The sequence below is a fragment of the Homarus americanus genome, unplaced genomic scaffold (genome assembly GCF_018991925.1).
Source record: "Homarus americanus isolate GMGI-L3 unplaced genomic scaffold, GMGI_Hamer_2.0 scaffold32929, whole genome shotgun sequence".
NCBI lineage: Eukaryota > Metazoa > Arthropoda > Malacostraca > Decapoda > Nephropidae > Homarus > Homarus americanus.
In genome coordinates, this window is record NW_024737097.1 from 11776213 (window position 1) to 11803144 (window position 26932).

The 26932-nt window shown below is 40.9% G+C and overlaps 1 protein-coding gene across 1 annotated transcript in view; it reads left to right on the forward strand.

The window, feature by feature from the left end:
- The first annotated feature begins 3611 nt into the window (after positions 1–3611).
- Positions 3612–26932, forward strand: part of LOC121873208 (ras-related GTP-binding protein C-like) — a 91957-nt gene continuing 68636 nt past the window's right edge. Inside the window, exon 1 of the mRNA XM_042376561.1 lies at positions 3612–3708. Coding sequence (XP_042232495.1) covers positions 3706–3708 — 3 coding nt within the window. The 5' untranslated portion in view covers positions 3612–3705. The remainder of the gene's footprint in view (positions 3709–26932) is intronic.

Consider the following 26932-nt stretch of genomic DNA (forward strand, 5'->3'; position numbering starts at 1 on the left):
CCTCGTAAATTGTATAAATACGGCCATGGCTGGCCAGGGAAACAAAAGGCTACAAAACATTCATCTCCGAAAAACTTGCAAAACCCAGAAACTTGGTAATTAAATTAAAACGCTTCAGAAGCCTGCCAGCAAAAAACAAGTTAAAGTTATATAAAGCCTTTGTCCAATCCCGACTAGTATATCCACCAATTCCCCTACATGCAATAAAACAAACAAACACAAAGAAACTGCAGACAATTCAAAACTTAGCCCTAAGGGATGTATACAACATCAGATATCCTGACATAGTCACCAACCGTCAACTACACCAACGAGCGCAAATAGAACCCCTAAACGTTTACCTACACGAACACTCAAAAAGAATATGGACAAAGAGGGTGCCCAGAAATGTTGTGGGTGAGGTGGTGCTGCAAGGGGGTAATGGTGGGCAGACTGGTGGGGGCTATGGCGTCTACCCGTCTCCGTCGATGTTGCTTCGCCGTGTGGTTGCATAGAGCCTCACAGCGTCTAGCCTAAACACCAAAACGTTGATGGTACCAACAGGGGGTAGATACACTGTGCTGGGGCTGGGGCGTCTGAGGCAGGACGGGTGTGTTGGGGTCGGTAGGACGTGGTGCTTGGGGCAGGAAGAGGAGCAGCTGCATGCTTAGAGGAGCAGAGCTGCTCTAGGGTGTCTAACCTGTGGTGTAGGGATTGTAACTGTAGAGCCGATGAGAGCTGCCTCCGTGTGGATCAGCCAGTCTTCAATGTTGTGATTGAAGACTGGGAGAGTAATTAGTTTCTCCTCCATCCTGTGTGAGTGCGATTCTCCGGGGGTGACCATTTGTGGGGTTTCGTGATGTTGGTTCACACTCAGGATGGGTTGGAGAAAGGAAACTCACAATGCGCTCTCTGTGTATATATTGTATTGGATGTACAATGCAGCTTGATGCTGGGAAGTGGCAGTGTGGTTACAAGCGTGGAGTAGAGAGAGCTGGTTGGGGAGCGTGCTCAGAGGAGGTGTTGCTTGCTGGTGGCTGTAGGTAGAAGAAGGGCAGGTCACGGCGAGGTGAGGTCTTATAAAGCGGAGGTAGGCGTGGCTTGATAGTTGACCTCTGCTCTGTTAGGCGGCGCTGGTTACCGACCTTAGACCACGAGGCGTATGCTGGGGAATTCGAAGAGGGTCAGCTAGTCAGCGACAAACGGCAGTTGCAGGGGAGATATCCATTATAACACTGCCATTATTCAGGTGGGTGTCTCCAGGGCCGGATTTACCTACTTGTGGGCCCCAGGCCAAACTCATCAGTGGGCCCCAAAATTTATAGAAGGTTTCTTGAACTTTATTCTCTCTCTCTCTCTCTCTCTCTCTCTCTCTCTCTCTCCAGTATATATGTATGTATAGACAGATAGATAAATAGATAGATAGATAGATTGATGGTGGGACACGGACATTTAAAAAATGTATATACATTTTTTTATTATCGTATTTTATCTTACTTTCTTCATTTTTCTATAGGGCCTAGTCCGTGGCCCACCTGAGAACCACCCCATGGCCCACCTGTTGAAGACCACTGTGGGCCTATACTTATTGTACAGGGGCCCATATGGTTGTGAATATATTACATAATGAAATACTCGGTGTACACTTGAAACAAGGTTATACGCTGGCACGCTGCGCGACAAATTAGTTTCAGTGGGCCCCCAGATACCGGTGGGCCCTAGGCGAATGGCCTACTTGGCCTATTGGTAAATCCGGCCCTGGGTGTCTCATAATTAAGAAAAATGCTGTAACTGTAGGAAAAATTAACTCATTCACAAACTGCTTCATTCATCTTCTGTTAAATACCATGAAACATTCAAATTTTTCTTACAAAATTATTATGATGGATTTGTTTCATAAATGGGAAAAAAGACTGTGATTGTAAACTGAAAATATCGTAAGGTGAAAGTGACGGTAAACTGTTCACTGTCCTTGCTAATACAATATTAGCGTTACCTTTGGGTTAGGTAGGACATAAATTTTGGTGGGTTGGCCCGCAGAAAATTACCTAAATCGTAATGCGGCCCCTGACTTAGGAAAGGTTGCCCATACCTGGTGTATTATAATATAACATTCGTATGCCAGTAAACATTGGAAGTAGAAATTCACCATAAAATATTATCTTATGGAAATGAGTGCACGTTGATTTTCTTTAAAATTGTGACTATAATTTGTATAGAGTGAAAAACAAGTTTTAACTAGATGGAAAATATTTTAAGTTGTAGTACTTGTAGGTAGAGTTGCCAACTTAGCGACTTTGTAGCTAGATCTAGAGCTTTTTGTTTTTTTCTAGCGACATTTTAGAGCGATTTGCGACTTGTCGCAAATCTAGAGATATCCACAGAAATCTAGCGACTTTCTGGATACTTTTGGACTGTCCATGAAAACTCAGTTTTCCTAATTTCGAGCCATAATATATAGCAACGGGGTTACAGGGACAATAAATAATAAGAAAAGTTTAATACATTTGAACGGGTCGTGGTACAGAAGGAGGGTGTGGGGTTCAAGATGTTTGGTTCACACTCAGGATGGGATGGAGAAAGGAAACTCACAATGTGCTCTCTATATACATGTTGTATTGGATGTACAATGCAGCTTGGTGCTGGGAAGGCAGCATGGTTACAAGCGTGATGTAGAGAGAGCTGGTTGGTGAGGACGCTCAGAGAAGGACAGCTTGTGGGTCGCCATGCTCGCCAGCGGGAGAGAGGACCGCCAGGCAGGCGGAGGTGTTGCTGGCTGGTTGGTGTAGGTAGAAAGAGAGACAGATCACCACGAGGTCAGGTCTTAAATAGCGGGGGGTTGGCGTGGCTTAGTAGTTGACCCCCGCTCCGTGATGTATGGCGGCGCTGGTTGACCTAGACCACGAGGCATACACTGGGGAATTGGTGGGGTCGGCTAGGCAGCGACAAACAGCGTTTGTAGGGGAGAATTCCACTACAAGGGACACGTCTATTTCCTGATCACTTGATGTCAGCCCGTCCATGCATCTAACACCCTAAAATTGTGGTCAGAAGTGGCAAATTACAGAGATGCGACAGGTGAAAACCCTTACCATGATCTGGCTGAAATTGCACTCGCTGCCTTATCTCTTCCGCATTCAAACGCAGATGTAGAGCGCACATTTAGTAATATGAACTTTGTGAAATCAAAATTGCGCAACAAAATGAAACTATCGACATTAAAGGCAATTCTTACAATAAAGTATGGGTTAAAAAGACAGAACACCTGTTGTGCAAGTTATGAACTTCCTAGTGCTATTTTAAGAAAGATAGGGACTGTGGAGGCATACAGTTACAAGAGAACCTGAACCAAGCACTTCACATGCTTCCAGCTCTACAGTTGTTCACACTGCCGACGACTACGGAGAGGACTGGGATGCAATTACTATTGAATAATAGGTAAGTGTGCACATTAAACTTTAAAAAAAATAATATTTTTATTTTTACATAATGCATTTTATTTATACTCCGTCCATTATAGTCGGCATTATGAAAATATTATTTGCATCAAATTACTGAAGGGGAGGAATAATAGCTAGCGACTTTCCATGGAAGATTTAGCGACATTTAGCTACTTTTAGGTACCAGCCTAGCGACATTTGAAAATCCGAGTTGGCAACCCTGCTGTAGGTGTCTCTCAGTTGATCGGTTACAGTAGTCATATGATCGGACAAAACCTCCCCAGCTATGGTAAAGTTATCTTATTTATTATTGTTCTTGTGTGTGAAGAATTGCTACTCTGTGATTTCTTAAACTGTGCTGTAAAGGGAAAATAATATCGGTAGTATTTCTTAATCTATCTTATTTGTATTAGAAGTAAAACCAAATGTATACTTGGTAGGAGGTGGACACCAAAGGTAAACAACCCCCTGCTCATATACAGTAAGCAGTGTATGATATGGCTATGATGTCTTACAGTGAAGCTGGCGATAAATCAAAAAGACACTTCCATTGTTAACTTTTTCATTACCTTTACTAGGTCCGACTAATTACCCAAATGTAGCCGCAATGAAGTCAAATAATGGTCCTACATGAATAGATCTGGGTACCAATCACTTCTCGACTAGTATTTGGTGTCACGAAGTCACAAAAAATTGGTAAACTTAATTTATTCTGAGTTAATAGATCGTGTGCATGTACCGAGGGAGCGAGTAATTACCCAAATGTACCTGCAATGAAGTCAAATAATGGTCCTACATGAATAAATCGGACTGCCAATCACTTCTCGACTGGTATTTGGTGTCACGAAGTCACAAAAAATTGGTAAACTTAATTTATTCCGAGTTAATAGATCGAGTGCATGTACCTAACCTAACCTAACCTCGACTAGTATTTGGTGTCACGAAGTCACAAAAAATTGGTAAACTTAATTTAATCTGAGTTAATAGATCAAGTGCATGTACCTAACCTAACCTAACACAACTCAGATTAAAGTTTACCAATTTTTTGTGACTTTATGACACCAAATAATAATTGAGAAGTGATTCACAGCCCGATTTACGCTTGTACGACCATCATTTGACTTCATTGCGGCTACATTTGGGTAATTACTCGCTCCCTCGGTACATGCATGCGATCTATTAACTCAGATTAAAGTAAGTTTTCCAATTTTTTGACTTTGTGACACCAAATACTAGTCGAGAAGTGATTAGCAATCCGATTTATTCATGTAGGACCATTATTTGACTTCATTGCGGCTATATTTTGCTACATTTGGGTAATTAGTCGGACCGCCTTTACTTGGTTATCTTGGAATATTTATTGTTACAGAAAAGAGAGAATAACTCCAAATTGTTAATGGTGACATGTTAGGTCTAGGGACATATACTACAAAATAGTTGCACAATAGACAAACCTAGATTCTGAATCATCCAATCTACTTTAGGTAAATATGGTAAATATTCGTCCATTGGCTGTCCTCAGGTTTTGATACAAAAATATTGGTATTTTTGCGTTTAGATATTCCACATTCCACCACTAATCTATTATCATAATCTAATAAGACCTCTAATTATAAGATCATTTTCATCTATTACATTGCCGTCGCAAATGTATAATAATGGAGATAGCATATCCAAAAATTTCTCTATTTTCTTCCATTAATCTTACGTCATTATTGCCTGCCTCACCTCCAACACTGTGTGTCTCCTGCGTGTCTCCTTGATTAATCATCACGCGCATGCGTTCCCGTATACGTCACGCGACCAATCAAAAGCGTTTTTTTTTTAACCAATTAAAATAATTTGTGGTATTTTTGGCCCACTCAAAATAAATTTTTATTTTGGGTCTCATATTTCGAAATGCAACTTCATTTCCGACCATGGAAGTCTGTGATGGGTGTCACTTCAATTATATGGAGCTGATTGAGAATTTTGGGAAAAAAACGAAGAAACTAGCATTTTTTCGATTGCATGGTGTTCTTCCAATCTCAGTAAAGTGTCTTAAGTGCAAGACTGAATGTAAATATCGCAAGGAACAACATATGTGGCGTTGTGTAAGAATCTCAGAATCCAATGATGAGCAAGAACCAGTCCAATAAGGTAAGAAATAGGTTATTCCATCATATGGTGAGAGTCAGTTAGGTTAGGTTAGGTTTGGTTTTTGTTTTTCTAGTGTTTTTTTATGTATATTTTATTCGCTTAGCCATTAATTTTTTTCGAAAAACGTCCCACAAAAAAAAATCGAAAAAAAAACGGTCAATTTCCGACGAAAATGAAGGTCATATTCGGTATAAACACACACAAATACACTTGAAAAATATATTTTTTACTTTCTAACAGATTGGGAGGTGGAAGTGCAAATTTACCAAAATATATTTTTTGGTGTATGTGTTTTACTCAAATCTGACTTCATTTCTGGTGCAAATTAGCAGTTTCTGAAAAGGAAATGAAAATTTTCATTTGAAACAAACCGCTAATTTGCACCGAAATGGCAATCAGGTTTGAGTAAAACACCATAAAACACCAAAAAATCCCTAACTTAGCCTAACCTAACCTTTTTTTTGAGCTTACCTGTTACTGTGGTTGAGGATACAGCTGGGCAATGTGGTATGCTTATGGTTACAGACAAAAGAATTTCTGTCTTCTTAAAAGTAAACAATTTCCACCCGTAGGGCACAGTCTTCATTTTTGGTAGGACACTCTGATCTTGTAAAATTTGTTTGCTTTGCTATTGTTCTGATTAACTCGGTGAATAACAGCTAGATATGGGAGAGAGCACTTTTCGCACGCCATCACGAGCCTTCAAAATGGCTTCTTTAAAATGAATGGCCAGCCAAATCACATGACACGATACTTGAAGATCATTGGTTGTCATGTTGCAAAGAGGAGGAGGAGAGGACGAGAAAAGTGACCGGTAACATGGCGGGTACAGAAATTTGTGAGATGCTCCATTAATATTGATTTGCACCAGAGATGATATGAAGAATTTTTTATTTTTTTTAGTTTGTGTATGTAACAATGAAAATTGGAAACCTGCAGACAGCAAATGGTCGAATATTAACCAATGCAAATATGACCTTAATTGACGTTGGAAATTAGCAGTAGTTGAGATATTAAAAAGAAATAAGTGGAAGGTCAAACAAAGTAAAAAACTAAAATTTTACCTTTTAAAAGAGGCAACATTTACTAGAATGTAATGGAACCTGACCTAACCAACCAAAGAAACCTTCCTAACCTTACCTAACTTCCTAGCGTACTTTCACGTCCACAAAAAACGTAAAGTGACACCATGATGCTTCAACGAAGTTGCTTTCATTGGTACCAGATATCAAAATAAGTACTGTACAGTGCAGTACTTTCTGTTTAATATGGCTAGGAAGTTAGGTAAGGTTAGGTAGGTTTCTTTAGTTGGTTAGGTCAGGTTCTATTAGGCTCTAGTAAGTGTCATGGTAAATATTTAGAAGTTGCCAACACCTCCTTACATACAGAAATTGAGTCTTGTACAGTAATTCCTTGTTTAACGTTGTCCCGCTTCAAGTTATTTCGGTAGTATGTCGCTAAACTTTAGAGACCAAAAATTCGTTTAACATCCCAGTGATCGGATACTACCTTGTTATGCGTCGTCAGGGACTACTTTCTATGGCGCATCACCCGCTCTCATCAGGCCGCGCTACGCTGTCCCTTTCTCGGTGCACTGCCCTCACTCGCGGAACGTCACAGCGTCCCCAAGCGACGCCGAGCCAGTCTTTGTTATGACGTGATTAAGTGCTTTTGCTCTAAAACTGTACTCTAGCCATTCGAAATGGCTTCCAAGCACTCAAGTGCTACTGATGCTAGTAAAGTGAAGAGGCAACATAAGACCTTTCCCTGGCTGCGAAAATGGATGTATTAGCCTGTTTTGAAAAAGGGGAATGTGCTGTGGACATAGCTGCTTTGCTTGGTCTAGCCCCCACAATGGTGAGTACTATCCGGACCAACGCTGACAAGATTAAGGTTAGTGCTGGAAGTGGTTCTTCTCTGAGTGCATCTAAGACAACTCGTACTAGAAGCACTGTGATAGAGAAGGTGGAAAAGTTGCTGGCAATGTGGATGGAGGACCAGAATCAACGTAATGCCCCTGTGAACCTTATGGTTATCCAGTATAAGGCCAGATCCTTGTTTGAGAACTTAAAGGCAGAAGAGGGCAAAGGATCGAAGGAAGAGATATTTACGGCCAGCCGAGGATGGTTTCAACGATTTAAGCATCAGTATAACTTCCACAACATAAAGATGACTGAATGGTGTATTGGGTAAACTGTGGTCTGAGTGTTTCAACAGTTTTATGGGATTCGCAGACTTAGTCCCAGCTGTGAATAGGGATATCCTCAGCTTGGCTAGACAGGCAGGCTTTGATGAGCTGGAAGCAGAGGATATTGAGGACGTCCTGGCATCCCATACGCAAGAGCTCACCAATGAGGATTTGCAACAATTAACAGAACACAGTCCCGTTAAAGACGACAATGATGAAGAAGAACCTCAACGAACGCTAACTTCCAAGAGGATGGCAGAAGTGTTCATCATGATCCAGCAAGGAATTTAAATCCTTGTAGATGACAACCCAAATAGAGAACGTAGCTCAAAGATTCAACGCAGCAATGGTGAAAGTCTTGTAGTATTTCCCCAGGCTTTTACAAAGAAATTGACTGCCTGGCTAATGTTATAATTTTTCCAGAAGGCAGTAACAGTCATTGTGGAGGTTGAAGGTACGCCAGGTGGAGCAGGGATGGCGGGGGTTGCAGGTGAGCCAGGAGGAGTGGAGACGGAGGCTGTGAGTGGGCCAGGCACAGTAGCGGAGGCGACGAGGGGTGGACCCTCCTCCTCCTCGCTACTGCTCACAGTTTCAGCAATTTCCTTCACTTCTTCTTGCTTATCAGTTGCCTTCCTCATCTTGTCATGGATATATTTGTAGTACAACAACTTTACATTTGCTATGATTTCTTGGTCTAGTGGCTGTATTTTGGAGGTTGCATTTGGTGGTAAAAGCACAACCTCAACACTAAGGTGACGTCCCACTAGAAATCGTGCATGACTTGGGGCATTGTCTAGAAAGAGCACCACTTTGAAGGATACATTCTTCTTCCGGCAGTATTCTTTGGCATCCTTAACAAAACAATCATCAAACCACTTCTTTGATAACTCCGTGGACATGCAGCCTTTATTTGTCTTTTCCCAGTAGACATTCAGTTTGGACATATCACATCCCTTGTAAGCTCTTGGTCTTTTATTATATTTGTAGATCACCAGAGGCTTCATGAGGCAGTCACCTGAAGCATTACAGGTTAGGAGGACACTAAAGCGATCCTTTGCCATTTTCACACCTTTTGCCTGTTTTTCTTTCTTAGAGATAAATGTTGCCTTAGGGGATTTTCTTCTAAAACAACCCGGTCTCGTCACAGTTAAAAATCTGATCCAGGGTATAACCTCCCTCTTGAATGATTTGATTGGCAATTTCAGGGAAGGAATCTGCAGCCACTAAGTCAGCAGACGAAGCCTCACCCTGATACTTTGCATACTTTGTGCCACTTCTAGTCTTAAACTTATGCAGCCACCCTACTGAGGCATTGAAAGGAGGGGGAGACTTAATGTTTTTCTTTCGAGCTACAGGAGCGTACAATACCCTTGCTTGATCTCGTATCTGAGGGCCGCTAACACTTGCACTGTCTTTCATTCTACAAGCTAACCATTTCACAAGAAAATGCTCTGTTATCACTAACAACCTGTTTCTATCACTTTTATCATTCATAGCTCGCCTTGCATTTCCATCACTACCGAAATATTTTTTAGCCAGCGCAATACTCTTCTTGGTCTCCTCTAAGTTCCTCTTAATATTTCGCACAGTAGACTCAGGACAGTTCCTCTCAATATCAATGTTCCGTGCACCACTTTCAATGAGCTCAACAATCTGTTCTTTATCCTTGACCAAGTAGGCACACTTCTTGTGGCTTTGTCTTTTAGCTTTGGGGTCTTTTTTCTCATTCACATTAAAAGTTCCTGGGCATTCAGGCGTTAAATTTCTCCCTCCACCTCCCCCAGCCCCCACAGGCAAAAACGCGGAAGCCATTGTTGATCACCGACCCTAGCAACCACTGGTTATAGAGGTGAAAATCTCACACGTGGACGCAGCGCTGTATTCCATGTAGCGTGTGTGAGAGTGAGGCGGAGCGGACAACTACGTCATCAACATGGCGGTAAACAAACGCTATCATTGATGCGCTAGGACGCTTCCCGTGAAATCTCTGTTATTCAAGAGAATCCAGATGTTATTATCGAAAATGGGTATCTATTGTAACTTACCGTTATTGTCGAACACGTTATTGTGGAAGTCGTTATTGGCGAGAGCCTACTCTGTGTGTGTGTGTGCGTGTGTGTCACCAGGACACTAAAAGCAGTCCTAGACTCTGTTATATTTCACACAAAGCCTGTTTAACGTGCTTATGGCGCCTTGAACCTCAAATGGATCCTCGTATAATACAGTATAGTCTCGATTTACGCGGATTTGGTTTACGCATTTGGTCATTTACGCGGTGCGTTGCCAGAATACTATGTTTTAATTACGCGGTTCATTGCATCATTTACGCGGCGATAGGTCCAGACTCGCTGTGCCATTTTTTATTTACGCGGTCCATTCGTGACCATAATCAGGAAGCGGTGTGGGGAGGGATGCGCAGTATGTCGCTGTTGCGTTATCGCTGATGTCATATGATATATCGGACTGTGATTGGGCCACGCATCCTTACCTCCCTTCCCCGCTAACTGTGATTCCTCTAATGTATTATGACGTGGCCAGCCATGGGAGGGAAGAAGCTGCTGACCTAGCCGTGCCAGTCTCATTGTTTTCAGTCACCGCGTATACTGTTCTCTCTTGTGCCCGCTAATCTGTTCAACAATGGCTTCTGCTGGACCCCCACCACCCCAGAAAAACCTTGAAGTACCTGGACCAACCCTCCCCAAGCTCAAGAAGATACGATGCGCCCTAAGTTACGAAGTAAAATTCAAAATCGTCCATGACTTAGAAAAGGGAACCCGACAAGTTGATCTCTTGCGCTAGCATGGAGTTAACGAATCTACGATTCGTACAATCAAGAAGGATGCCGCCAAGATAAAAGAACATATGAGCATCACAAAGTCTGCAGGTGCTTCAGTGGTGAAGTATTGTCAGAATAAGGTGCTGCTCAAGACTGAGAATTTACTGGTGAGCTACTTAATTCGTCAGGCAAGACGTAACATGGCTGTCGACACGCGGGCAGTGCAGGACTATGCCCATGAACTCTACGAATCAGTGGCGCGCAAGATGGGAATTGCAGAGTCCAAACCCTTCATTGCTTCCTCTGGGTGGCTGCAATGATTTAAGAAATGTAACAAGATAACCAACATTAACATTGTTGGTGAAGGAACCAGAGCTGACTGTGCTGCCTCCATGGATTTTCCTCTATTCTTACGTGACATTATGGAGGAAGGACAGTACACCGACGACTAGGTGTTCAACATGGATGAATCCAGGCTGTTTTAGGAAAAAAATTACCTTACAAGACCTTCGTTGGCAAGCCTGCCAGCAAGTGTCGGGGCCGGAAGTTGCATAAGGAGCGCATCACTGTCCTGTTTACCACCAATGCCTCTGGCACCTGTAAGCTCAAGTTGTCGGTGATCCACACAGCCCGCAAGCCACACGCCTACAAGAACATGGACATGACCAAGCTAATTGTCCACTTGCTAACCGCACATAAGGCGTGGATGTTCACTGGTCTGTCCCTCTCCTGGTTTGACGACTGTTTCGTTCCCGACGTGAAGAAATTCTGCGAGCAACATAATGTTCCATTTAACATTTTGTTGCTCCTTGACAACGCATCAGGACACTCGCCCCTACTGTTGGATCGTCACCCCAGTGTAAAAGTGGTCTTACTTCCTCCCAACACTACGTCATTAATCCAGCCCATGGACCAGGAGTTGATATGCAACGTCAAGGCTGCATTTTCCACAAAGAAGTTTAAGCTCCTGAACGACTACATCAACACCAAGGATGAGTTGCGGAACCTTCTGAGTGGCACAGATAGCGAGAGGAAAGTTGTTGATTTCCTGGTGGAGGCATGGGGGCAGCTGTCTGTGGCAACGATTCGTCATGCATGGTGGCATGTGTTGCAAGGTATCCCAGGTGGGAGGCAGAGGCAACCTGTGGCTGGTGAGGCTCAGTCTGTTGCAGTGGACCTTGCCAGAGAAGCTGCACAGAGTGTTACAGCTGCAGGCTTCTGCGAGACCACCAACAACGACATAATGGAGGTAATCAGGGGTCCTGAGGTGACTGCCGACGACATGTTGGAAGACGATGATGTCAGTGAGGAGGCAGGTGGTGCGGCAGCACCAGAACAGAAGTTAACACATGGTGATATAAAGGATGCCATCGAGTTTGCCGAGAAACTTAAGCTCATCCTTTCCAAAGACCTTCTCAGTCACCGATTTGAAGTCTCCAATAACCGTCTAGACCAAACTATAGAGCCGTATATCAAGATGTATCACTACTACATCAACGCTTGCCATCAGCATAACATCACCGACTTCGCCCGCAACCCACCACAGCCAGCCCAAGTCAGTGATAGTGACAGTAATGGTGACTTTGAGGGGTTTGTCAGGGAGGCCCTGATATCTGTGGTGGATAGTGATTCACCTGAGGGCCACTAATCTGCCCTCTGCCTCGGAACCAGCCTCCATCCCCGTAAGTGTTAAACCTTGATTTTTCTTTTACCTGGTCCAGTATATTATTCTTTTATTGATATTTCTCTTCTATATTAAGTTATTATGTGTCTGTGCATACCATCATAAAATTAAGATAATATTTTTACTACATCGTACGTATTGTGTCGGAAAAAGTGGAGTTTGGGGGTCGGCCCAGTCTGTATTTCAATTAATCCCATATGTTCTGTTATTTCGTTTACGCGTTTCTCGTTTTATGCGGACCTCCACAGGTTCAATTGACCGTGTAAATGGAGACTATGCTGTATACACATATATATTATTCCTGGGTGTGGGGTATAACTATAAATACCTATTATTTTACGAATTAACAGTGTAAATAAAGGTACTGTAAGGATGCTAAAAAAGCAAAAATAACATGGTTCAATTTTATTCTAGTAAACAAGATAATAATTTTTCATTAATGTAATGCGCATTTAAACAAACTTTAAAGAAGGCTTAATCTTAACGAAACATGTACAGTGGGGTATGCTATAACGAATCTAATTGGTTCTAGAACCTTGTTCGTTATAGCATTCGTTCGTTATAGGATTAATCCGTTCCAGGCCCCCAAATACAACCACTTAACACTGAAAAATATAATATAAAATTGTAAAAATTGTAAAAAAGTGCATAAATATGCATCTAAACCCCTGAAATAAAGAATATCATTAATACTTGTAATAAAAAAACAATAAATTTGCAAAAAAAAAAAAATTAAATAATGTTCGTTGTAGGCGTTTCGTTCGTTATAGCATTCTCAATTTTATAGGTAAAACCGTTCGTTATAGGAATATTCGTAGTAGGATCTGTTCGTTATAGCATACCCCACTGTACTTCAATGTTGAGATGAAATACTATTGTTTGTCACAGCCCACAAAGACTAACTAAAAATGAAAATGTCTCTGATCAACTTTGAAATCAGAGTTGGGTAATCTCATCTAATGGGAGCCTTGAGCCTGGATCTGGCTGGCAAGTTTTTCCAGTCGTGGCTCAGTCGTGGAAAGTGCTACTCTCAAATCGTGTTCAGGTTGCAACCGATTCCTGCTTTTTGTTTTGATGAGAGCCAGAGCGGAAAACCCTGATTCGCACAAATAAGTAGTAGCGAATGGCAATAGCACTTTCACAGCTTCGCTTCCAAGGACTTGTTTCTCCTTCTTAATAGCAGTCCAGAACACTCCGAGTAACTGTCGCTGAAAGTGGAAGCGGAGAGTTTCATCATGTTGTACTTCGATGAGCTCAGACTTCGAATGGAAGACTCTTCTTCTGAGAGGTCTTTGACTTGGACATCGAAGGGTCTGCGCACCCATTTGCATTTCTCGTGTAATTCTTCATCCTGAATATACCTGTAGAACTCATCACTCAACTTCTCAAGATGCTCAACAATGATATGTTGTACGTCCAGAAGTGAGATGTACGTCCAGAAGTGAGATGTCTTCTTCATCTTCGAGAAAAAGGTTCAAGAGTGGAAAGGACGCAGCTTTCCCCCGTTCAATCTTTCCCTTCCACAATCTCAGCTTCTCCTTGAATGCCTTGAGTTTTTCTGACAAAGTGAGATAAGTTTCAACCCTTCCTTGCATGGACATGTTCAGCAAATTCAACTCAGAGAATATATCTGCCAGATATGCCAGCTGAAGCCACCACCTTGGTTCCAAAAGCCTTGATGCCAGTGCGTGTTTCTTCCCGTTCAAGAAGATTTCAACCTGTGTACGCATTTCAAACACTCTCTGGAGCACTTTCCCTCGAGACAGCCACCTGACGGCAGAGTAGTAAAGCTGGTGTTCATACTCCAACCCCATATCAGAGCACATCTGGTTGAACAGCCTTGAATTCAGAGCTGATGATATAATAAAGTTTACTATTTGAATTACATCTTCCATCACAGAGTTAAGCTCATGTGACAGTTTCCGGGAGGCAAGGTTTTCCCGGTGGAGCAGACAATGAACCACTATCATTCCGGGGTTGACTTTTTTACCCTAGCAGTGAAACCCTGACGTGCCCCTAGCATTGCCGGTGTTCCGTCTGAGCACACACTGATCCCTGCTTAGGTTTTCTTCCTTGATGAAGCTGTCAACCAACTTGAACAGTTCCTCACCTGTTGTTGTTGTCTCCAGTCGTTTACAGAACAGGAAGTTCTCTTCCATGTCGCTCTTCCCTTGGTACCGCGCATATACCAAGAGCTGTGCATCGTCACTGACGTCAGTTGACTCATCCAACTGCAAACTGAATTTTCCGCTCTCCTTAATGGCGGCCACTACTTGTTCTTTGATGTCTGCCGACATTTTTTGAATCCGTCGGTTAACTGTGTTGTTTGACAGTGGAATAGTTTCAATCTTTTTCACTGCATCATCTCCGATAACAGTGCGAACCATATCAAAGACTGCTGGCTTCACCAAATTTTCCCCAATTGTGTGTGGCTGTTTACACTTGGCAATTCTCTTTGCAACCAGATAGGATGCAATTGTTGCTTGCCGAACAAAAAACACTGCTGTGTTCATAGGGGTGTCTAACTGCTGATGCTTCAGTTGTTCTTCTTTCCTCTTAAAATACTGGCGGCCCTTCTCTGCCAGCGTCGGATGTTTTCCCTGGAGATGGCGCCTAAGCTTGTTTTCTTTGAGCAACTCGTAGCTGAGCACTTCGCCACATATAACGCATTGAGGTTTTTCTACCCCATGATCGATGAGAAACGTAAACCTAATATCAAGGAATTCTTCTCTGTACACCCGCTTTCTGGACATCACTGAAGAATCTGAAATAAAATATATACTTGCTTACTGATGCATCAGGCAAGAGATGCTCTTTGGTACAAATTTATAAAAAACGCAACTCACATGTATGGAAGGTAAAATTAGCACCAACTTGTGCAACAACCAACAAGTATCACTGACATACTGTGGCACAATACTTTGTCGTCTACCCCTTTCCATTCACCCTCCACCCCTACACCCACTTCCATTCACCTCCCATTCCCTTCCCTTCACCCTCCACCCCTTTCCCTTCACCGCCACCTCCTTCCTACCACCTCCACCGCCCTCCTACTACCCCACCCCCTTCCCTTCTCTTACCCCCCCACCCCATTCCTGTCACCCCAATCCCAGCCCTCATCCCCTTCATCCCCAGCCCATTCTTATCATCCCCACCCCCTTCCCACATCCCCCTCCTTCCTATCACCCCAATCCCCATCCTTCACACCCCACCCCTACCATTCACCCCCGATCCCTTCCTTTAACCCCACCTTCCATTCACCCCAATCCCTTCCTTCAGACCCCACCCCTTCCCTTCACCCCACCCCCTTCCTATCACCTCCCTCACTGTTTCTGGTGATGCTACACTTCTTTTTCATATTCATTTAAAGAAGGATACACTGAGTGTACCTATACAGCACATTCCCAATTCAATATACGGGTAAAAATATATTAACTTACCATCAGAAGATGGACAAGTTACTTTCCCATTCGACCACAGCTCGAGTGGTTGACTGGCTGAGGGGAAACACGTGTGATTCAGGGTTGACGGGGGTTGGCGGTTACTGCATTATATTTATGAAATAATACACAAGTAAGAATTCGCCACCTTATCAGCAGTATTTAACAATATCTCCAAAGCATTCAACCAATATTAGATAAGTATTTTATGAACCTGAGAATCCAGCAAATACTTGTTTTTAGTAGCAACATATAAATATATGCTGGCAACATCTCAGATTTGGGAACTGAACCTGTATGATACACGTAGGGCCGTAGGACGGCGTAGGGCTTGGCGACGGTGTTGCCACTTCTAAGAACGAAAATTCCCATGCACCTTAGCTAATTTCTCCCACGAAATCCCATAGATTTATATCGAAATCCATCAAATTTCATTCTGCACCTCCCATTTAGGCCTATTTCTCCTCCAGATTTGTGGGAATTTTCCATGAAGTGGCAGAACTGCTTCGCGACCCCAGGGTTGGGAAACGGGGATTTAAAGGAAGGGAGCATAGTCTTTGCTCGGATGGGTGGGGGTAAGTTGTTCCACACCTTCACCGTGATATTTTATGGAGGTCTGGGACTGAGAGGAGCGCATGGGGGGTGGTCTTAGTAGCTCTGGGTGCCTTAAGTTGTATCTCTGATTATTCCGGAACTGGAAATAATTATTGTCAAGCAAGTGATTGATAGATTTGTAAACAAAGAGGGCACAGCAGTAGGTGTTAATATTTTGGAATTTTAACATTTTCAATTTAGCAAATTTTTCGTTTGTATGATCTGTTTTTTTCAAGTAGGTCATTGTCCGTACAACTCTCTTTTGTGCAGTAACCAGAGATTGTGTTTTTGAAGAGCCAGAGGCCCCCCATAGTGTGTGACAGTGTATCAGGTGTTGGTAAACAAGATCATGATAGATTTCTTTCATTGCTGTGAGAGTGAGTGACTGTCGAGTGTGATACATGATACCGCACTGTTTATTGACTTTACTGTACTGTGAATGGCTTGTATGTGGTTTCTCCAGTTAAGTTTCTCATCAACAATAACTCCGAGGAATTTAGTATTTTGTTCTCATTTGAGGACTGTATTACCAAGGTACAGGGGGTCCAAGTCTGGGGATAAGTTTTTCCTTCTGTGAAAGATCGTGTAGTGGGTTTTCTCAAGGTTTAAGGTCAGTTTATTACATATTACCCAGGTCCTGACTTTAGTCTATTCTGTGTTCATAGTTCTCATCAAGGAATGGAGGTCTGAGTTGCTGGCATAGAGATTACTATCGTCTGCAAATAAGTTGTATTTTATGAGTGTGCTGGCGTGGACTATGTCGTTTATGTACATCAAAAACAGTACTGGACCAAGAATGGAACCTTGGGGGATGCCATACAAGATTGGTGATGAGTCAGATTGGTGATTATTATAGCAGACATACTGCATCCTGTTGGACAGATATGAGGTAAACCAATTGTGGGACAGGCCCCTAATGCCATAATGTTCAAGCTTTGAAAGGAGGATGGTATGGTCGACAGTATCAAAGGCATTAGAGAGATCCAAGAATATACCGACTGTGAACTGACTGTCATCAAAGGAATTTAAGATGTCATTAGTAAAGGATAGCAGAGCATTCTCATTCGACCCTCTAGCTCTAAATCCAAACCGGGAGTCTGTAAAGATGTTAGGGTGCTAACCATCCACTTTGCTATTACCAAAAATACTTTACTCTGTAAAGATTCATTTTATGCCTTCCTGGGAATTCTATTACTCAAATAGTTGTTTTTTATGTTTTTCTTTGTGATTTAAGCAAATATAATCTTTATTTTTGAGGCTAATGCGTATTTTTTGAAATACGACCTTGATTTGCAAAAAGTGGGCAGGGCTTTGAAGATGAGGGAAAATGTGAGGTTAAAGCATACAAGAAACATCAAACAAATCTTTGAAAACCTGATCAAACCTTTGAAAGTTCTAATTCTATAGGAATAAACTTACCTTCGTTAACCGATAGCAGAGGAAAAGGGGATTTTCCGCTTGTTTTTGGGTGTCTTTAGTGTTTATTTCACGAGGGTGCCATAACGCGAATGAACACTGGTAGATGAACTTTTTTGCACATGCTTATATTTCCCAAGAGATTTCAACTGTCCTTTGTTTGGTCAAAGCAGATCATGTGAAGCTCACGTGAAGAGATATGAATGTAATATTCTGTGAAAATGTGTTTAGTTAACTTAAAAATGTCAATATTGTTGTATCCTCTTCCTGTCCAGATCACTTCTATAATGCGTGAAATACTCATCTAGAAGGTGAAGTAAAAATTTGTAGTTGTAGGGGTGTAGAGGGAGGAAAATGGTAGTGTGACTCTAGGGTGTAAAGATAATATTATGCTGATAACCACAAGGAAAGAAGAAAACACGAAGTTCCCAAGCGCTTTCGTGTAATTCACATCTTCAGGGGTGAGTACAGACTAGAGAGCGAAATACAAATCAAGGTGTATATATACAGAGAAGGGTGAGACCAGGTCCACAATGGTCAGGTATTAGGTAATGACCCTACTAATCTTTAAATAGCACACAACGGTTGGTGGTCAGGTCAGATGGTCAGGTGACCCGGCCTTCTCACCTGGTCACAAATCTTCTTAATTACAAAATTGTCCAGCTTGTACATGCCGTTACTCAAATTCATGTTGAATGCTTCGGTATGTTTAATAAGACTAGATTCTATGATGTTCCTACTATCAATTGAATTACATGGTAATATTGAGGAGGCATTATCCCAGTCAATGCAATGCTTGTTATCCCTCAAGTGAACAAACAGAGCATTGGATTCCTGGCCTGTCCTAACACTGTATTTGTGTTGTTTAATTCTAGTTGCAAGATCTTTACCTGTCTGGCCTAAGTAAAACATATTACATTCCTTGCAAGGAACTTAATAAATGCAACCAATTGTGTTGTTGGGGGAGTTCTTGATTAACATTTGTTTAACAGTGCATGAGCTTTTAAATGCCACATTGACGTTCCAGGTTTTTAGTTGTGAAGGAATGTGTGAGAAATTTTTGTGAAATGGTAATATTAAGATATTCTTATGGTCATGGGTGGGCTTGGGATCAGTTCTATAAAAAGTTTTCTTAGTAATGTTTAGGCATTTGTCTATGAAAGATCTAGGGTATTTAAGGTTTGAGCCAATATTATATACAGTGACCCCTCGGTTAATGAACTCAATCCGTTCCAGAAGGTCGTTCGTTAACCGAAAAGTTCGTTAACCGAAACCATTGTTTCAATGGGTTTTTGGGTAATTGGTTCCAGCTCACCGAAAATTTCATAAATTCAACAAAAATGGTAGAAAGGTTCACTTACTTTGAGGTGTGTTTGTAGAAGGCTCCTGGATGATGATGATGATGATGATGATGATGGGATTTAGAATGGGGGTGGAGGAGAAGGAAGAAGAGAAGGCATTGGGGTGGAAGAGAAGTCACCCCATGGCGCCATTTCACCCATAAAATTTTAGCTCTCTTGGTGTAATTCAAGATTATTTTCTTTAAATCAACACTGCACTGCATTATATATTGTCAATATGTAAAATATATTTCAAAATGACCAATAATTTGCTTGGAAACACAGAAAAAAAGTGTTTAGTTGAAGAGAGTCTCAAGCAAGATGTTACCTCCTGTGAAAACAGAGAGAGACTAACGCCTGTTTGCTGTGTTAAGAGGCTGGATGCCGCGCATTAAACTAGTCACTTTACCTTCAATTATGTTCAATAATCGTTAAAATGACTAAAAAATTGAATATTAAACTTTTAATATTATTGAATAGTATAAACTTCTTGATATTTACTAAAATAGTAAGGAATTTAAGCCCTAGAACCGATTAATGTATTGGCGAACTGATACTAAAGCTGGTTGCCCGGTCAGTGCAAGCGAAAACATGTTGAGGTCGGTTCGTAAGAAATTCGTTAACCGAATTGAAGATCCTTATGGAAGGCAGTTCGTTAACCGAGGCGTTCGTTAAACGAGGGGTCACTGTATATATTTGTATTCCTCATCGATGAATTCCGGACTGCAAATTCTCAAGGCACGTAAAAACATTGTTGAAAATACTGACTGTTTGACTTTATTATGATGGGCAGAATAATAATGAATGTATGAACACACATTAGTTGGTTTTCTATAAATACTGAACTTAAAAGTGTTACCTATTCTGTGTATCAGACAGTCTAGGAATGGCAATTTACAGTCTTGCTCTAATTCCACAGTGAATTTGATCGAGGGGGCTAAGTTGTTAAGTTGTGGCAGGAAAGCTTTTAGGTCCTCATTACATGGCCAGAGACATAATACATCATCAACATATCTAAACCAGACTGCTGAGGGTGGTAAAATATTACTTAATAGTTTCTTTTCAAAGAATTCCATATATAGGTTGCTTAATACAGGTGAGAGTGGATTACCCATTGCCATACCAAATTTTTGAGCATAATATTCCCCATTGAATTCGAATTTGCAATCCTTAATACATAGTTTGATGAGTTCGATGAAGTCGTCTTTCGAGACGGGCAGTGAAATGTCATCCAGGGAATCTATGAGGAACTCTAGTAAATCATCAACTGGGACCTTTGTAAAGAGTGATGTTACATCAAAGCTGACCAGTTTAAAATCATAATTAATGTGTAAGTTATTGAGTTTATCAACCAGATCCATATTATTCTTGATATTGGAGTTAGAAATGTTGCCAACTAGGGGATTTAGTAAAGAAACTAACCATTTAGATAGTTTATAAGAGATTGACCCAACTGAGCTAATGATGGGTCTTGCTGGGTTATTGGGCTTGTGGGTCTTGATTACACCGTACATGTATGGCAGTGGAGGGGACGTTGAAGTAAGATGTTTAATGAGAGTAGCTTTGCCTCTCAATATAAACACAGGCTCAATACAAGTGTAGTACAGTACTGTATATAAAACACCAATGCGTGTTACAGCCTTTTTTGGGGGGGGGGTTAATGGGGGACTCGTACACAATATATTGGTTGATTATGGTGTTCAGTATTCCTATTACCTAAAACCTTCCCCTTCAACTTCTTGTGCCAACTTCACAATTTTTATAACTTCACCACTAACAGAAGTAAACCCTGTGAAGTTGTTCACAACTTCCTTCCACAGGGATTGCCAACATGCATTGTTGGTCGTTGCTTTCATTTCATCTTGGAATTCCTTGATGTTGTTTATGCAGTCAGCAATGTTATAACCCATCCAACATTTATGCACATGAAGGTTCTGATCCTCGTCCATTCCCTGGCGGATCCTGTCAATGGTACGATGAGTATATTATGCTTTGAACGTTGATATAACGTCCTGGTCGAGAGGCTGGATGAGAGAGGTTGTGTTGGGGGTAGAAACAACACCTTAACATTAGGGTTTGCAAATTCCACAGATTTTGGTTGGCCAGGAACATTGTCAATGATAAGGAGAACCTTTGTTTTCTAGGTATATTTCCACTTCCTGTACAGAGCTGTTATGGAACCAGTTCAGAAACATTTGTCCCCTCATCTAGGCTTTCTTATTTGACTTGTAAAATACAGGAAGGCGTTGCTTGTCCTTCCCCTTAAGTACCCTGGGGTTGCAGGAATGGTAAAGCATCATAGGCCTTGTCATAAAGCCTGCAACGTCCCCACACATAAGGAGTGGAACCCGATCTTTTGTTGCTTTAAAACCTGAGGCTCTCTTTTCTTCCTGGGTGAGATGTATGCATGTGGGCATCCTCTTATATCATAAAGCAGTCTCATCTGCATTGAACACTTGCTCAGGCGTGTAATCATTTTCAGTTATTATGTTCTTAAACACAGCTAGATATGCAGCTGCTTTCGAATGTAGGAAAGTAACGGGGAAAAGAAGTAACGGAAAAAGGGTAACGAAAAAGAATCAGGAAAAAGTAATGGCTAAAAAGTAACAGGAAGTAAAGTGTCAGTAAATAGATGTTTTTTTCCAAACTACAGTGGGGTATGCTATAACGAATGGATCCTACTACGAATATTCCTATAACAAACGGTTTTACCTATAAAATTGAGAATGCTATAACGAACGAAACTCCTACAACGAACATTATTTAAAAAAATTTTTTTTTTTTTTTTTACTAATACTTGTATATTGTTTTTTTATTACAAGTATTAATGATATTCTTTATTTCAGGGGTTTAGATGCATATTTATGTACTTTTTTAAAATTTTTACAATTTTATATATTTTTCAGTGTTAGTGGTTGTATTTGGGGGCCTGGAACGGATTAATCCTATAACGAACGAATGCTATAACGAACAAGGTTCTAGAACCAATTAGATTCGTTATAGCATACCCCACTGTACCTCACCTAACCCAACCAGGACCTAGTTGGTAATGCACCCAATATTAAGATCAAAAGAGGTGCTGCAAAACTGCAGAAACGGCTCCGACATCTCTGCCAGGAGAGGGCAGAGGAAAGAATAACCATCTCTGATTTTTTAGGTGTTGACCACAATATCCACCTGAGGCGACTACTAGAATAATGTAATACAGTACAGGTTGTACCTCTCTAGTCCGGCATTCTGTGGTCCGGAAACTCCCATGGTCCGGAACGATTTTAGTTTGTCCAATAGGTAGATAGGCAGTTTTTTTATTTTTTTTATTTTTTTTATGTGAATTATTATTACAGGAGTATTAAATTTTTGCCCCTCAGGCCCCAATGTGGGTCAGTGACCTATGCCTGGGTGGGCTAATCCCCTTAAAAAACAAAAACAAAAAAACAAAGCCGCGGGAAATTAAGGTTTGTTTACATCCGGCAGTTCGGCTGCTCTCTCTCTCTCTCTCTCTCTCTCTCTCTCTCTCTCTGCTTGTCTATACAGAGTACAACATTTAACCCTTCAATATATATGAGCAGTAAATAAGTGTTGCTTTCATATTCTTATGTAGAGTAATGACGATATGTTTTTACATGTGCACACTTACATATGCGCAGTCTCACTTTTTTTTACCATTAATGGTTAGCTACTTATATTGTTCCATTTATTAACATTAAATAACATTACAGGTACTTCAAACAACCATATTAATTTTTTTACATTAATTTTACTACAGCTAAAATCAGGGTCTTATTTTCTTCAGTTTTATATGTAGAACCAATCAGTCGCTGGTTTCGTAAGCTTTAACATAAACAATGCCGGCAGCCGTCTCATCTCCTCTAATATTCGACGTATTATTAATAAATTGTATTGTTAATTTTGCACACGCACACATTAATTCAATAAAAACAAATTCAGAAACATTAATTAAAATATATATGAACAGTAAATAAGTGTTGCTTTCATATTCTTATGTAAAGTAATGACGATATGTTTTCACATGTGCGCATGCGCACTTACATACGCGATCTCTCTTTTTTCTTTACCATTATCGTTAGCTACTTCTATTATTCCATTTATTAACATTAAATAACATTATTTAAAACAACCATATTAATTTTACTACAGCTACAACCAAGGTCTTATTTTCTTCAGTTTTATATGTAGAACCAGTCAGTCACTGGTTTTGTAATCAACGAAAACAATGCTGTGTCATTTCCTCGTTTGTTTTAATATTCTACGTATTATTAATGAATTGTATTGCTCATTTTGCACACATAAACATTAATTCAATAAAAAAGACATTCAGTAATAAACAATAATGAATCTTTTGTACATAAGAGAAATGACGCTGTTTACACGATTATGCATGTCGTCTGCACGTTGGCGGGCCGTTCAAACCCGTCGAAATTCAAGTTTCCGCCATCAAATTTTTTTTTATTTATTTTTTTGTGTGTTCCAATAAAATACGTTAAGAATTAAAAACTCGCGAAATTTGAGAAGCTACTATACGACATTTAACCTTTCAATATGTCTTCAAAGAGACCATGATGCAAAGAAAGTGGTGCTAGTGCTTCCAAGCATAAGCACAAGTCACTATCTATCCAGGAAAAGGGTGAATTTCCATGGTCCGGCACCGGTCAGGTCCCGATGTTGCCGGACTAGAGAGATACAACCTGTATTGTGTACAGTCTCTCCTCGACTTATGACAGGGTTCCATCCCGACGACCGGGTCGTAAGTCGAAAAGGCAAAAATAATACATAGAAATTCTAAAATGAAATACAGTAAAGTAAAAGTAATCAATAATGAAAAATGAATAAAATGTTACTGTGCACTTACCCTTAATGTAGTCAGCTGAATGCACCTGGGGCCTCAATAATTTTTTAGTTAAGCATGGAGACTAGGGTGGTCCCGAAATGGGGGTTAAAATTTTTTTTTCAGAATATGATCACAACCACCCTGCCCCTTTTATAAGAACTACCAAAATAATATAACCCAAACAATTTCAACCAAATTGAGGGATGTTTAGGGGTGCCACCAGCCAGGGGCACAACTTGACACAACTTACTTAATATATATATATATTATATAATGGCAGATTGTTGACATGTTGTGCAGGTGTCTGTATTCTGTCAATCCATGAATGAGCTTGGGTCTATCTGTGAGTGCCACATATCCAATTGGACTTATAGAGAATTTTTTTGTCACTTCTTTGTACTCATTATCAAGCTCAACATCCTAGACTCTACAAACTGGATGTTGGGTGTGAGTTTGTGTTACCTATTGTCCCTAAATTATATATCATATAATATTAATAATAGTAATGGTTTCTCTTTTTAGATGGCTAGTACTAGTGGTAGTGGCACAAAGCCAAAGACAAGGAAAGACAATGAAGTATGGTTGATTGGGCCAACTGCACACGCTTTGACTGGTCTAAAACTGCCTTCTACTGGGGAAGTTATGAGTTTGTTCTTTCAAATTCACAAAGTCAACAAAGCAACCATCAAAGAGAGTGCCAAGGAAGTGATCAAGCAAGTACTCCCATTTTGGGAAATGGCAAGAATACCAACTTGCTCAGAAATTCATGCCCGAGAAAGAGTTGAAAAAATGTTTGTGAAATGGAAAAGCCTTCAAAAAGCTGCCAAGAGGAGAAGCCAAGCTCAGCAAATAAAGGAAGAAGTTTTCAAAGAACAATTAAGTAAACTATTTGACATTGCTCATGCAAATGCTTTGACAATGATCAAAATTGAAGAAGATCGGCAATTCCTTCTAGCACAACGAGATGGAAGGAAAGGATACTTGGGTAGAGTTGATAAAGAACTAGCAGCAAAAGAAGTCCGCTTGGCAATACGAAAAGAAGAAGAACGTGCTCGCTTTTCAAAAGCTTTGGCACAGAAAACAAAAGAAGATGAAAAACAAGGAATGAATCCGCCATTCTCATCATCATCTGAGTCTGAGGAACAAGTAAATTCTTCAGCGTCAGAGTGTTCTCCTCCCAAAAAATCAAAACCTGGGAAACCACGTGCAAAAAACATAATGTCCCCTGTTCTGGCCAAAGCACTAGATCGCACCAAGATTAGTGATCGTGATGCTGTGCATTTGATTGCTGCAGCAGCTCAAACTTTAGGTCACAACGTGGAAGACATAGCAGTCAACCGGAAGACAATTCGACAATCAAGAATGAAGTTGAGAGTTCAGTCTTTTAAGTCTGCCAAAGAACAATTTATACTTAATCTTGATCCAACAATCCCTCTTGTTGTTCATTGGGATGGAAAGCTACTTCCTGAAACAGCTGGTGGTAAAGAAACTTATGATCGATTGCCAATCATTGTGTCCTATGAAGAGAATGAACAATTGCTGAATGTATCAAAGTTGCCCAATGGAACTGGTGAAGCGATGGCTAATGCTGTGGTTGAAGTGGTCAAAGATTGGAAATTAAAAGACTATATAGTGGCAATGTCTTTTGACACTACAAGCAGCAACACTGGACGCCACACTGGGGCCTGTAAGCTCATCGAAATTAAACTGGAGAAAAATCTCCTATGGTTGCCATGCCGTCATCATGTGCATGAGGTTGTGATCGGTGGAGTATTTGACCGTGTAATGGGTCCATCAACTGGGCCAGATATACTTGTTTTTAAGAGATTTCAAGCATTTTGGCCCAACATTGTGCAGAGTGACTACAGTACAGCTGCCACTGATCAAGAAATGGATTTGGTTGTGACTGAAAATCGAGAAGGTCTGCTGAAAAATGCATTGAGCTTCCTTAATGATAATCAGCCACGGGAAGACTATAGAGAATTACTCGAATTGGTTGTTATATTCCTGGGAGGAACTCCACACCGCAAGATATCTTTCAGGAAGCCTGGGGCCATGCACAGAGCCAGGTGGATGGCAAAGCTGTTGTATTCCTTCAAAATATGGATGTTCCGGTCACAATTCAAGTTGACAGCCCGAGAAGTCAAAGGACTCGGTAGGGTGGTTCGATTTGCTGTCCTTGTATACTTTAAAGCATGGTTCCTGGCTACTTTGCCAGTTCAAGCTCCAGCAAATGACCTGCTCTTCCTGAAGAAGATTTCTGACTACACAAAAGTTGACAAGGAGGTTTCAGAAGAGGCTTGCCGCAAATTTATCAATCATCTGTGGTACCTCAATGAAGAAGTTGTTGGCTTTGCGTTCTTTGATATGAATGTTGGTGATGAAACAAAGCAGAGGATGGTGGACAGTCTAAAAAAGGCTCAAAATGGTAACCGCATGAAGGCAGTGGTTAAGCCTCAAGACGTGAATGACATTCACCTTGAAGATTTTGTGTCTTGTGCAACAAGTAAATTTTTTGACATGCTCAATCTTCCAACTGACTTTCTACAGTTGTCCCCATCTTTGTGGCAAACTAATGCAGGTTATTGCAAAGCACAAAAGAAGCTCAAGACAATGAAAGTGGTTAACGATGTGGCTGAGAGAGGTGTGGCACTCATCCAAGATTACATCCATGTAATAACAAAGGATGAGGAACAACGCCAATTTCTACTCCAGGTGGTCAGTGATCATCGAAAGAACTTTCCAAACTCTCTAAAAAGGACTGTAATAGAGGCACTCAAGAAGAATGACCTGTGTTGCTAAATTTAATTGATTTTGCTGTATTACAACTATTAACAACTAACTGTATTGATATTGACTATGTATTGTATACGATTTACACATTTACCGGTACTTGTTCAATATAAAAACTAGATAGTCTTTGTGGCACCTCTAAATTTTATCCAAATTTTAAAAAAAATGACAGATCATTGTTTTAATAGTATACACACACTTAGGCAGGGTGGTCGTTGAAATTTAAACCCAAAAAAATTTCGGGACCACCCTAATGGAGACTACATTAATTGGATTAAGCAGAGGAGGAGACAG